This window comes from Myxocyprinus asiaticus, chromosome 28 (genome assembly GCF_019703515.2).
Source record: "Myxocyprinus asiaticus isolate MX2 ecotype Aquarium Trade chromosome 28, UBuf_Myxa_2, whole genome shotgun sequence".
NCBI lineage: Eukaryota > Metazoa > Chordata > Actinopteri > Cypriniformes > Catostomidae > Myxocyprinus > Myxocyprinus asiaticus.
In genome coordinates this window covers 24,565,319-24,579,714 of record NC_059371.1, presented here as the reverse complement: position 1 = coordinate 24,579,714, position 14,396 = coordinate 24,565,319, and the positions used below count along the sequence as shown (strand labels likewise).

The following is a 14,396-nucleotide window of genomic DNA, read 5'->3' as shown; positions in this document are numbered from 1 at the left end:
AGTAATGTTTGATTCATTAAAGCACAAAACCAATATAAGCTTAAACAACCCAACAGAAAACATATCCAAGCATTATAGCAGGTAAACAACTTCGCCAAATAGTTAAAAACAGTAAAAGAATCCACTAGAAGAGTGATTTCAAGCCACTGCTGTCCTGACTCCGCAACTGACTAACAGCTGTCGCACTCACTACTCACATTTCACTTCCACAACACTCATGCAACACAGACAGACATTCTTTCTGAGCTAACGGACATGACGTAAACATGCAAGGGTGAATGACATATGCCTGCGATTTCACGCCAAATCAGACCCGACAGCTCCAAATCATTATTGTAGCCTTTCAACAGAGAATCGGGGTAAGACAAGGACAGGGTTTTGAACATGGATTTTTTTATGTACTCAATAATGAACTTTTGTTAATTGTAAAAAAATAAACAAATACAAATCTTTTGTAGTTCAGCTTTAAGGAAGGTAATTTTCAAGGGGTCAGGGTTTGGCTGATAAGCATGGCCCCAACTTTGTCTCATGACAAATCGTAATACCAGATGGCGAAACAGTAAGAAACGACTTTTACAGCCATAGAGAAAAATAAACAAACCAATGAACAAATGTTATTACGATTTTTTTTTATTTTTTTTATTTTTTTTTTTTTTTAAGTTTAACCCCTAAATCAAACCTTAATGTAATCATGAAGTGTAACCCCTTACCTAAAACCTACCCCAACTTCGATTTCTAAAAGGAAAATCTCTGTTGTGTACCACGGAAGAAACAGAAACATGGGGGCTTTTGAACGAGACGAGGGATGCATATTACATATGTTATTGACATACATCAGTCATTTGTATTGCATAAATAAATATTGAATGAGTAACAAAATTTGCTCGCAGACATTTCCTTTCTTAAAATAAAGCATTGGACAGGAGGCTTGCTAAAATTTGATGCTTGTATTGTATCGATTTGAAATTCTGTTTGTTGATTGGATGGTCTCAATGAGAATAAAAGTCGTACATATTCGTACGAGCCAAGTCATACGATATCTTACAATTTCGCAATCTCATACAAATTCTTATGAGTTGGCATGAGACTATGTTGATCTGGGCCTAAAAAGCATTTTTCTCCAATAGCAGCCACGCAAAATTAGCAGTGTATTTAGACAGAAAAAATAAATATGGCTTATTTCAAATTGTCTACTTCCAGGGGGTCCGGTGAATGGGAATTTTAATAGATTTTTTTTTTTTTCAGTTATCATGGACCTCCTTGGTAATTCCTTAGACTTCAAAAGAATTGAATAAAAACAGGAAATGCTCTCTCAGGCAGGTATATCAAAGATTTCAGCAGTATATTTCCTTGCTACACATTCTTCTTGACAGAGTCCTTGTGGTCATGGGAAAGTCTCAGGTTATTTCAGAGTGATAAATTGGTGCCAAGAATTTGAACTATGGAAACTGGGTCAAACAGAGACAGATGTGGCTCTTATTTCAGTATGAAAGAGTGGAATAGTTCCCATACGAATAGGAAATGGTCAAGGAAGCAGTTATTGTTGAGAGGGCAGATAATAAATCTTTGTCAGCGGTGACAGCGTGTATTCAAACTCACAGAAACCTATTTGTGTTCATTATGGACACTGTGACCTTAGAGAGCCATGTCCTGGATAACAAAGTAATAGATAGTGTGAAAGAAAAACCAGTGGAAGTCTTCAGATCCTCTTTTGTGAATTATGCCTGTAATGGGTAATATATTAAAATATTAACTTATGCATAATGCAAGTCATTACATGGTTCATACTGATGCAGTGTAGCATAATAAATATGACCTGATAGACCACTAGCAGTCAAGAAACATTATCACTTCATCATATAAGCAGCACTGACTGTTTTGACACCAGTAATTTACATTAATAATACTGTAAATAGAAAAACTAGATTTGGGCTTTGGTTCAGCATCATTGTCATTATATTCTGTGGGTTAAAGGTATAGTTTACCCAAAAATGAAAGTTCTGTTATCATTTACTCACTCATGTCATCCCAGATGTGTATGACTTTCTTTCTTCTGCAGAACACAAATGAAGATTCTTAGAAGAATATTTCAGCTCTGTAGGTCCATGCAATGCAAGTGAATGGTTACCAGTACTCTGAAGGTCCAAATATCACAAAGACATCATAAAAGTACTTCAGATTACTCCAGTGGTTTAATCAATGTCTTCTGAAGTGATCCAATCAGTTTTTGGTGAGAACAGACCAAAATGAAACTCCTTTTTCACTGTACATCTTGCCATTGCAGTCTCCAGGCATGATCATGATTTCAAATTTGATTACATTTCCTAGTGCTTGACGCATGCGCAGCAAAGCGCTATATGTCGTTATAGGAAGTGTAATCAAGCTTAAAATCATGATCACCAAGGAGACTGCTGTCAAGATTTATAGTGAAAAAGGAATTACATTTTACATTACATTACATGATCATGGTCTGTTCTCACCAAAAAACGATTGGATCGCTTCAGAAGACATGGAATAAACCACTGGAGTTGTATGGATACTTTTATGATGCCTTTATGTGATATTTGGACCTTCACAGTTCTGGCCACAATTCACTTGCATTATGAGGACCAACAGAGCTGAAATATTCTTCAAAAAATCTTTGTATTTTGCAAAAGAAAGAAAGTCATACACATCTAGGATGGCATGAGGGTGAGTAAATGATAAGAACATTTTCATTTTTGGGTGAACTACCCCTTTAATGCAGGAGAATCAACTCAAACATTTAACAGCACTGTAAAATTGGATATAGATGATAAAATAGAAAAAGAAAGAAAAGACTGATCAAAATTCAGTATGACCAAACTGCAGAGTCCAGAGTAGATGCAGTTCAGTTTGGAAATAAATGATCAGTTGTGAATTGACTATGCAATTGTTTACAATGATACAGTAATCATTCTATTGGCGGTCACATTGTTAGAATATTCAGTTGATTTAAAATGAGATTTGGAAGGTTGAACAAAGTCAAAGGGAGATTTTCAAAATTTGAATCTTAAGTATAACATTTATAAAGTCCCAAAACAGACAGCAATCTTAAAGCTGAAATTACCTACAAAAAGTTTTAATGGAGAATTAGGAAGAAGAAAAATAAAGTACAAAGTTTAAGGAATATTGATACAGTGCTGCCTTTCAAATACTGCAAATGTTGACCTACCAGTGGCTTTCAGGTCCATCTGAGCCATGTCTTTGGTAAGTTCACTGATCCCCGCCACTACCCCGTCTCCTTTAATATCTGGTACCGCGTTCCTGCGACCCGTACGGTCACAGTTTATAAACTCTGAATATGACGTCTCAACGTCTGCCATCATCTGCTTAAGAAATGCCCTCTCATTACACCTAAAGAAAGAAAGAAAAAAAAAAAAAAAAGGTAGATGAATTACTAGTCTGATAAAAATAGAATCAACAGTTTAATTAAAATCTGAATAAATCCATATAACTCTTTAAAAAAAATAAAAAATAATAAAAAAAATAATAATTCCTAACACAGAGAAACCATAATTGAACACAAGCTTGTGAATCTCACAGCTCAGTAATACCCATGACAGAACATGCAGTCTGATGAATTGGAGTAATTATTACTTCAGGGGTTCTATTTCGACGCTCAGGTTAATAGATTCAGCCGCTGAACTCATTTCATGGCCTAATTATATAAGAGCCAAAAGCATTCATCCAACACGTTAGCCATTTTTTCATACTTGTTTACACTCAGGGTTTCTTAAGAGCATTCGTGCATGGTGGCATATGGAGCCTTACTGGCAAGCAAACAGGAGATAAAACCCAAAGCGCCTGATTAGACACATTTTTGGAGTTGTTTAGAGCTCCAGATCTACAGGAGCATGAGAAGCTATTGTGTTTTGATACATTCTCTCAGTGGCCCCTCCTATCTGTCAACATTTAAAGTCAACATGAAATCATAATGGAACCTTTTACATTCCGGATAATATTGTAAATGATTCAACAGTGCATATTATGCTCAAAAAAAACAAAAAAAAACAAAAACACAACAACAAAAATGACTTCGTAAACGTTTGTCAAAGTCTAATAACATGCTCCGCCTCTTTAAACAACTTTCCTTTTTTGCTGACAATGACAACATCAAGCTCTCTTACATTTCAACCCCTCTCCTCAATCCACCTGACATACAGAGACCACTTTTCACGATCCAATCTATTACTGATGAATAAAATGATGTCCTGCCTTTCATTCCCAATTTCCCAATTTAGTTTTCTTTAAATCCACGCATGCTTAGAAGTTATTTTCCTGCCGAGCTGGCTTTTTCAAATGTAGCATAATCGCCTCAGGTGCATCAGGTCCACAAAATTAATTACCATATTTTGATCCATTAAGTAAGTTTTATTTATTGAATTTAAGCAACATTATGTCAAAATGGTACAAGCTTATCCAACTCAAATGCCTGAAACATCAAATAGAAAAAAAATTGTTCAGAAATAATCCAAAAGCAATCAGATTAGATTAATCTAAAAATCTGATCCAAAAGCAATATTAAATTAAAAATGTAATCCAAGAGATTACATTACTGACTACAATTTTAGTCATGTAATTTGTAATCAGTAACAGATTACAATTAAGAAGTAACCCAGCACTGACAGTCCCTTTAAGTGGGTTGTGACTCCTTAAAAACACTGCAGATCTATACAGCTGTTCCATTTTAAGATATCGTATTAAGAGGGGACAACAGAAGAGAAGGGTTATTCTAGAGGAATGCAAGAGGGTGAGGGAAATTCACCACCACACACAAACAAATATGATGCTATATGTTTGCCTTCTGCTCTCCGCCCCACTGCTTCAGAGAAAATTACATGGCATAAATCGTAGTGCAGGATTTTGATGCTCGCTCTCTCATCCCTCCCTTCTTTCTGTATCCTTCCTTACCATTTACCTCTCTCTATCCTTACACCCTCTTTTCATCTCTCACTCTCTTTCTACCATTCTGTTTTTTCTATTCTTTTTATAGTTCTCTCTCTTTTTCTATTACTTTCAAACGCTTAAGTGGTGCTGAGCAAACCAGGGGTGAAGGAACAATCTGAAAAGTGGGAAGACATTTGACATGAAAAGTAAAGGTCCATCCAAAATCTGGGGCATTAAAAAAAATAGAAATTTCAAGTGATAATGGTTTCTATGCCCCTGAAGCAAACAGCAAAATTAAACAAACCCCTTAAAAAGCTACCTCCTGTATTGAGATGCTTACTAGAGCAACCTGTGACAGAGCATTCAATGAACAGAACTGCATAAGATGCATTTTAAAGGGGCATTTACACATCTCTGTGCTGCTGGTTTCTAGCAGACATTCCTACTTGACTCCAGAATGCAACTGTATAAGGTGGCAGATCACTTAAGTACCAAAGCCTGCATTCCCATTGGTAGTCAGCACAATGCATCATTGAATCAAGTGGGTCAGAATTAGATTTTTGATAGCACGACTAGCTCTGCCTCTCTGAAATTCGTATTTGTCAACAGATGCCGATGTCAGTGTGTGTTCGTTTGCAATAGAAACTTAACTTTTGCGCTCTAACCTTTTGGTCACATAATGGAGCACTTTCTTTGAAACCCTTGCATCTTACCACCACTGTCTTTTAAACGTGCTATTTTCACTGAAATCAATGAATTTGCAGTGTTCTCTGATGTAGCGTAAACTCTGATAAATAGGCTTCTGCAGTCTGTTCCTGACTTGTTTGATATCATATCGCAGTATGTGCACATTCAACACTGACCGCTGCTGTTTATCAGGCTGAGTCATTACACATAACGTCTGCCAGCAACAACACACCCCTAACCCGATACGCCCGACCTCACCTTCACTCAGGACCCTCAAAAAGTGCTAGCCAATTTCACTATAATGCAAACTCTGCAGGCCTCTCTTCTTCAACTGTCAATCTGTTTCTGCAGATTCTGAACACTGCTGCTCAGATTCCCTAAATAATACACACAGAGAGGGGCTCTTTTCGATTTAAGTGACCTAGGTCGGCAGAGGTCAGGCAGGGGGTCATAGTAGCTGAAGAAGAATCTGGAACTGTAGCTTGTAGAGTGACTGACTCACCAGAGATGGAAAAGAAACTGAAGAAAGTGTCACATAAAGTGCAGAACTCCATAAGTCTTATTTAGGAGACCTTCCAAATAACACAAGCTGTGCTCTTCTGAAAAGGACGCACAATCATGTCTTATTTTCCAAAAGTTTAAAGTGAATGAAATAAGGCCTATGCCAAATTGTCAAATGCAAACAAGGATTCACTGAGTGAAACAGAGTATTCAGAAGAGAAGAAAATGTAGGGACTTGATTCTATCCATCGGAATTTGCTTGGGTCGTGAAAAGTAGGTGTTCCATACCAGAATGGAGTCAGACCTGAGAAAGCAAGATTGCTAAAACAAAGCCTAAATAGCTTTTTTTGGCTATTGGTTAACATTATCCAATAGTATGCATGGTGTTAGTGGCATAAGTGAAAAAGGAAAGACGAATTAGATAATGAGCAAGCTTTACATTTTGATTAAAGATTAAAAAGAACAATGAACCATTTAATAAGACCAGTAACATGATGCATTAAGTAAATAGGGCCAGTTTTAATTTAAGAAGGGTATTACATTTGTAACATTTGCAGGTATAATTTGTGTGCGATAGAACAGTGTATAATTTTTGCTCCACTAGTGGCACCAAACAAATCACAAAAATAATGATTGTTCTCTATCATCATCTCGTGTTTGAGATCCACCTATGAGAAAGGACATTCGTTCCAACCTCTGCAGAAGCATCCAATTGTGCTAAGTCTGGCTTGACAGACAGGAGCACGCGTCCAATGCCGCGGCATTGAAATTGCGGCATAAAGCCCCGCCCTTACCTGAAGGCATAAAGGACCCATGCGCGCTACCTTTATTCACTTTAATATTCACTTCTCGTGACCTCATACATCGTTTCGCAGCTCTACTGTTTTTCACCTGGCTTCACTAAACTGTCTACAGGAGGAAATATCTTTTCGATCAGCCTCCGCAAGGCGTGACTGTCAGGAAATTATGGTTTGCCGTTTCTTTGACCTACAAGCCACCCATACTCACTAGCCAAAAGCTTTACTCAAGCTGCCCACCTGTTTTCGACGCTTTTCACCGTTTTTCTCATGTTCTCAGAGCTATAGCTTAGTCTAAACTCTAGCCACCTGCTAACACCAGGGACATGCAGTTGCGTGCATGCCCTGCCACCTGCAGTTCTCTCATCGCCGTGAGGGATTCCCATCCCTTCTGTGTGGCATGCATGGGTTTGAAGCATGCATAGGAGGCTCTTTCCCTCCTAGAAAACTGCAGCTATTGCCTCGCACTCCCTAAGAAGCTTCTACATCGACAGCTAAAAGTTGCTTCTACCCAGAGTGCCGATCTCGAGCAGTATGACTCGAATAGAGGACTCGATGAAAGTGCCTGGGGGCCTCCCAGAAAATGCCTTCACTTAGTTAGACTGACCAGCCTGACATGAGTTCACTCGAGGATATCCTTCCCGGTGTTTCCTCGTTTGACGACGAGCCACCCGGCTCTGGTGAGGACGATGACCCCGCTATACTCGAGGGCTTGGATGGCAAGGAGGCCATCCCGTCTGCCCAAGCTCCCCCAGTTAGCGGCTCAGTTGTTTTCCCGCACACAGTCCTTCTCAAATTTGTGAGCAAGCGGCCGCTCGCCTCAGCATTGAATGGTAGGCTCTCCAGAATGCCGCCAATCAAGAGAGGGATGTGTATGATGGCAAACTCCTGTGCCCCCCACCTGGCCCCAGAAAGCAGCTCCTACCTGTCTTCCCTGCATGTGCTAAGCACAAGAAACATTACTGGCCAGACCCGCTCAACCTCAAGCATGGCCTTGCGAGGCTCTTTTGCCATATAGGCATTATTCCCCCCACACATAAAATTTCTTCGTTTTGCCTACCAAGGCATTTGCTACGAATACACAGTCCTTTCCTTCGGCCTTTCACTCAGCCCATAGGGTGTTCCATCTGTGTTTGGAAGCAGGTCTAGCCCAGTTATGACTAACCGGTCTCAAAATCCTTACGTATATAGACGATTGGTTAATCATTTCCAGGGAGAAAGCAGTGCTCTCACATCTTGTGTCTCTCGGTTTCAGAATAAATCTGAACAAGAGCAATTTCACTGAATTCTATTTCTATGTGCACTCATCTGTCACAGGAGCGCATTCTGTCTCTCATGAATTGCCTCTCACAATTCAGGCAAGAAGTGAGCATACAATATCGCATTTGTCTCAGACTACAGAGTCTTATGGCATCTGCCGTACAGGTCTTGCCATTGAGGCTACTGAGAATGCAGGATTTCATAAAGTGGATATTAACACTTCGCCTCAGCCCGCTGCATGATCTCCGTCACTATGTGACAGTGACAAGTGCTTGCACAGCAGTGCTGCACCACTGGAAAAGTGCAGAACTTTACACACACAGTGCCCCTCTTGGGGCAATAATGTCACGGAAAGTGGTAACAACAGATGCATCCCTCACAGGGTGGGGGAGCCACCCAGGAGGGAAGAACAGTGAATGGGACGTGGCCAAGCATGCTGCGCTCAGCTCATATAAATTATCTAGAGCTATTGACTGTATGGAAGGCTCTGAGATTTTTTCTGCCCCGCCTGCAGGGGCATCAAGTGCTTGCACACTGCAACAACACTACCGCCGTAGCATACATCAATCACCAGGGAGGGATGCGCTCCCCACGGCTTCACTGCCTAACCATAGGCTTCTGGTTTAGAGCAGGCAACACTTTCTGTCGTTACGTGCAACCCATGTTCCGGGAATTCTGAACACGGGCGCGGACCTCCTTTCAAGGGGGAACCCTCTCTACGGAGAATGGCGTTTCCATCCTCAAATCACATACATGCTATGGGCGAGATTCAGTCAGGCAAATTTAGATCTCTTTGTCTCACGCGAAAATTTCCAGTGTCCTATGTTCTTCTCACTAAAGGACAAGGACGCCCCCCCTGGGCGTAGACACACTAGCTCACCTGTGGCCCAACATGCTGCTCTATGCTTTTCTCCCACTCTGACTAGAGTGAGGGATCAGGGCCTGACACTGATTCTAATAGCATCCAGATGGCCAAAAGTGGCATGGCTGGCGGAGATAATTCCACTCCTTCATGCCCAGCCATAGCCCCTCCCGTTATGCACGGACCTTCTGTCTCAGGCGAACTGAGAAATATACCATCCTCACCCGGACAGGGTCACACTCTGGGCTTGGCCCGTGAGAGGTCGAACCTGAAGGCTCTAGGGTTGCCCCCGAGAGGGTTGCCACTATTCAGAATGCCAGGGCCTCATCCACTAGGGTTACTGTATGATTGTAAGTGGCAGGTTTTTGAGAGATGGTGTGGTCAGTGTTCAGTCTCTGATATATCATGCTTTCTGCAGGACCTTATGGATAAGAGAAATCTTTTTCCACAATTAAGGTCTATTTGGCAGCCATATCTGCTTGTCATGTTGGATTTAACAGTGCGGCTGTAGGGCAGCACCCTCTCATTCGCAGATTTATGAAGGTCGCGTGCCGCTTACTGCCAGTCACCAGAAAGCTTATTCCTAATTGGGATCTCTCCATGGTGTTGGAAGTTCTGTCTCAACAGCCTTTTGGGCCCTTGGAGAGTATTTATTTAAAACTTTTGTCTTATAAGCCAGCAATGCTCCTAGCACTGGCTTCAACTAAACATGTCAGTGATTTGCATGCACTTTCGGTGCATCCCTCATGCACCAAATTTACCCCCAGCATGGATAGGGTCTCTCTTAAGTCCAATCCTGCATTTATCCCCAAGTGCTTCCCAGCTTTTACATGTGAGTTAGAGTGCAAGAGTCTATTGGTCCTGATTTGAACAGCCTTAAAGGGGTCATGAAATGCTATTTATTTTTTTATTACCTTCTCTGAGTTCCACTGATAATGTCAGTAGAGTTTTTAGCACCAAAACTGTCATTGTTTAATAATAAATGATCATTTTCCACCCTGTTTCTGGCCCTCTGATTGAAATGCTTGGTTTTGGACTCAGCATCTCCTTTAAACTTCAATGTAAATGCCCACTGTTCTGATTGGCTAACATCGTGCAGCTCCTCAAATTCAGCCATATTTTAAACTCACTCTAAACAAGCTCTCCACAACATTATAAAACTACATTTAAGGGTTTACACATAATGCACATCCAACACATTGCATCCATATATATCACAGTTCACTCAAGCATGTCAGCACCCAAACTAACAAATAGTCATGACATATGAAAAATTAATGAATGAAACTGTTTACTCATGATTTTGCAGTCAAGTCCAAGAGTTTTTAACTGCCCCATTCTTCTTCAAAAACAGCTCATTTGCAACACTTGAATCGTATTATGACTGGTTCACAAGCAGTCCACGCTGATATTTACGCACACACACAGTCCATAGCATGATGAACAAGATGCACACACATTGGTGAACTAAAAGCACAGATTGCCAGAAACGCATCCAAACGGTCAAATACATCCAGCTAGTGCTTGTTTACATACACCAACAATTAAAAATAGTGAAGATGGGTGCAAGAACAGCTAAATAAAACAGAATGGCATCTCCGTTTCTGAAATGTAACTTGACACGGTGTCTTTTAAAAGTGGTGTGATAAACATGACAATGGTCAAAGATGTCTGTGTAATGCATGTTATATGGACAAAAAAAAAAAACTTAAAAATAACCCAGATGGGTCTCGTTTGGTGTTCAGGAATAGTTGGTCACACCTCTGTTTATGATAGAACTGAACGCCAAGGGTGCGATGAAGCATGTTGTGGGGCGTGTGAATACAACTGAGCAATGTCTCGTAATGTCATGAACAGACAGTTTTCAAAACCTGATGTTTCAAACAGGTGGAAAATATAAATGCTCTTTTTAGACTCCCAAGTTCTGAAATTTACAGTATGTTTTTAATAGTACAATTACCTCTTATTAAGCATCGACCGATTATCGGACTATCTGATAATCGGATGCGATATTCATAATTTTTCGAATTATTGGAAACCTTATTTTGACTGATCTGATTGCCGCTTAAATAAATACATTTTAAAATGTGCCCCATTGGCTCTGATACCACCACTTCTCTCTGAAAGATTACTGCTAGTAGTCTGGCTCAACATCCCACCCACAGTATTATCGGATTGGTTATATGTCACAAGTAAATGGCCAATCAACACTGTACTCCGTATTCGTGGGGGAGAGGTGGGAAAGAGGAAAGAAACGAGAGAAAGATATATCACCCTGATAGGACAAGCTGTTTTCAAAAGGTAAGAATGCAGATACTGAAGTTGCACTAAACATCACAATACTCTATGTCAGCGGTCACCAATTAGTGGACTGTGGTCTGGAAGAAACCGCGGTCTGGACATCATGACAACGGTTGCCCCATCTCACCGTTTCTACACTTTAGATTAGCAGCGCAACAAAACAATGGAGCTGTGTACACTGCAAGCACTCCGGGGCGTAGATAGCATTGATCTTTCAGCACTATATCCTTGAATATTTTTCTCTAGCACCGAACACGCTGCATTAATGCCTTTTCACGCTCCATAGGCATTGCCTCTCTCCCCCGGCCCGCGACATGAGGCATAGTAGAGTTGCAAACGCAGTTATATTACCGACAGTAGACCGTAGCAGAGAAATACAGTGAGCAGCAATATAGACGGATACTGGCATCATTCGCTAAAATACACTGCAGAAAACGAGAATGAAGCAAAATGAAAATCTTCATGTGTCTGATATGACTCTGATGGTTCAGCTAAGCAAGGTATATGACAGGACAATTGACCGTGGTTCCAGAGCGCCTTTAGACTAAAAACTATTTTTTTTCCATCTAAAATTAGCTTTATTAAATCAACATGTTTTGAGCCTATTGATAATAAACAAAGATAATTTTGTTTTAATTTTGTGAAAATTAATCAAAGTCAGAGATAACATCATCTCTGGTATGGATGGCAAAAAAGACAACCAAAACTTTGAAATCACGAGTTCTCTGCTTATGATGAAAAACATTTCCATTATTTGATAGTCAGACCATTTATACTTAACTGTAGCAAACAGTATTTGTAAACTGCACTATTTTGATGTATATTGTTTTTGTTTTTGGTAGATTTGCATTTTAAGAAAAATATAAAAATCTTAATACATACCATTCTTAGAATTGAAACATTCATTACATTCATATATTTAAACACTGTAAAAAACATTAATTTGTACATGGGTAGTTACATTGAAATATACGGTAAAATATGGTATTTTCTTTTTAAATATATATGTAATTTTACGGTAAAATGGTTAAAACGGAATTGTTATGTTCTTATTTTTAATATCAGTTATGTGCTTTGGAGTGTTCTGTGTTATATTTGATGTAGTTTAATTAATGTTTATTGTATTATTTTAATTCCACATGTGTTACCCTGATGGTGTTTAGTGTTTGTGTGAGTGACACTGAGCACTGTTTCTACACGTTTATTGGTTATTGCTCCTGGAAGGGCCACTAATAATGAACTTCATGTCATCATGTGCCCTTATGTAATTACTACGGTGACTAACAATACATTATAAAGGTGAAATGCAGATTTTTACAGTTTTAGAAGGTTAATTATCAAGTTTATCATTTAATAATATAAACGGTAATGCACCATAAAATATACAAGAAACAAAATTACATTCCATAAAGCCTGAAATGTGGTTACCGTATTTTTCATGGTAAATCTCTGACAACCACAGCTGCCAGTAATTTACCGTAAATTTTATGGAATTTTTTTATAGTGAAGTTTCAGTTCAAAAGAAATGCTGCTAGGAGCTCCCTCCACTTTATTTTGGAAAAAAATTGTTGAAATGTTGTTTTCCAGTATTTTTCAAAAGATAATATTGAAATGTTCTGTTTTGCAGTATTTCACTAAACACGTTCATAGGCATTTAAAGGACGTTTTGTGTTGGAGTTTGTGTAAATTTTGACACTAAAATTGTTATTTTTACTGCAAATATATATCGGCCCCAAATATCGCTTAACGCTCTCCTTGATTACTAATAATCGTTATCGGTATTGGCCTTGGAAAAAAATAAAAATAATAAAAAATAAAAAAAATAATAAAAACTTACCGGTCGACCCCTACCTTTTATATGTCTAAATATCAAGGAAAATTTGATTTTCCATTTCATGACTCCTTTAAAACATCTGCCAGATAAAAAGTATTTGGAACAAGCCAAAATTGTTTTGAAACAAAAATGAAAAGGGAGTTGTGGCACTGTGGCTCTTTTATTAATTGCAATAAATTACTTGTGGTTTAAGTTCAAAATATACTTTGGTTTTGATGCAAATGCTTAGTGTCTGCGTACAGTCGAACGATAGCCTTTCAAAGCATACTTCATTTGACTAAGCGCATACACAGAAGGTTGGCGCATGTGCACTCCGACTGCTATGCAATGTGTATTTTGGAGATTTTATTTGCATCTTGGTGTTTCCATTTAACATGTTTTATGCAATATCCCAACATTTGCATAAAAATGTGTGAATGGAAACCCAGCTAGTGTTGGCATTCTTTGGGAAGTCCACCTATGAATAGCTTACTTATTGCTGACTTTGCACATTAAGCTGGCTTTACCATTAAATAAATTCATCATCACTTTTATCAATCTAAATCATAAATCATTTAGATCTTTTTGATAACAAGTGGCCAACATATTGAGCTTCAGCATGGGAACCATTAAGTGAGAGCTTCTATATATAGTAAGAGTTTATCTGAATCAACAGGGGGCTGTTTCTGTGATGGCTCAAATATACAATGTTTGGTTACTTTCCATTTATTTTCCCAAACTTCAGTACAATAAAGGAACACTATGACTCACAGATGTAATCTGATATATTTTTATTTCCATGTGGCCCATTTTACTGAAATGATCCTTTTATTTGCTGATGTAGACACAAGGAAATGGGAATAAAATAAAGCAGGCTGCATCAGATAACACAGGTACAGTTGTGCTCAAAAGTTTGCATACCCTGGCAGAAATTGTGAAATTTTGGCATTGATTTTGAAAATATGACTGATTTAAGGATAGTGATCATATGAAGCCATTTATTATCACATAGTTGTTTGGCTCCTTTTTAAATCATAATGATAACAGAAATCACCCAAATGGCCCTGATCAATAGTTTATATACCCTTGAATGTTTGGCCTTGTTACAGACACACAAGGTAACACACACAGGTTTAAATGGCAATTAAAGTTTAATTTCCCACACCTGTGGCTTTTTAAATTGCAATTAGTGTCTGTGTATAAATAGTCATTGAGTTTGTAAGCTCTCACGTGGATGCACTGAGCAGGCTAGATACTGAGCCATGGG

General features: G+C 38.9%; 2 protein-coding genes across 2 annotated transcripts in view; both read right to left on the bottom strand.

Annotated features, from left to right (window-relative positions):
* Window positions 1-14,396, bottom strand: part of LOC127419518 (formin-like protein 3) — a 489,255-nt gene that overhangs the window by 21,542 nt on the left and 453,317 nt on the right. The gene's annotated exons all lie outside the window — the stretch shown is intronic.
* LOC127419526 (cAMP-dependent protein kinase inhibitor gamma-like) overlaps window positions 1-14,396 on the bottom strand; it is a 46,812-nt gene that overhangs the window by 2,703 nt on the left and 29,713 nt on the right. The window contains exon 2 of the mRNA XM_051660992.1: window positions 3,194-3,375. Coding sequence (XP_051516952.1) covers window positions 3,194-3,347 — 154 coding nt within the window. The 5' untranslated portion in view covers window positions 3,348-3,375. The remainder of the gene's footprint in view (window positions 1-3,193; window positions 3,376-14,396) is intronic.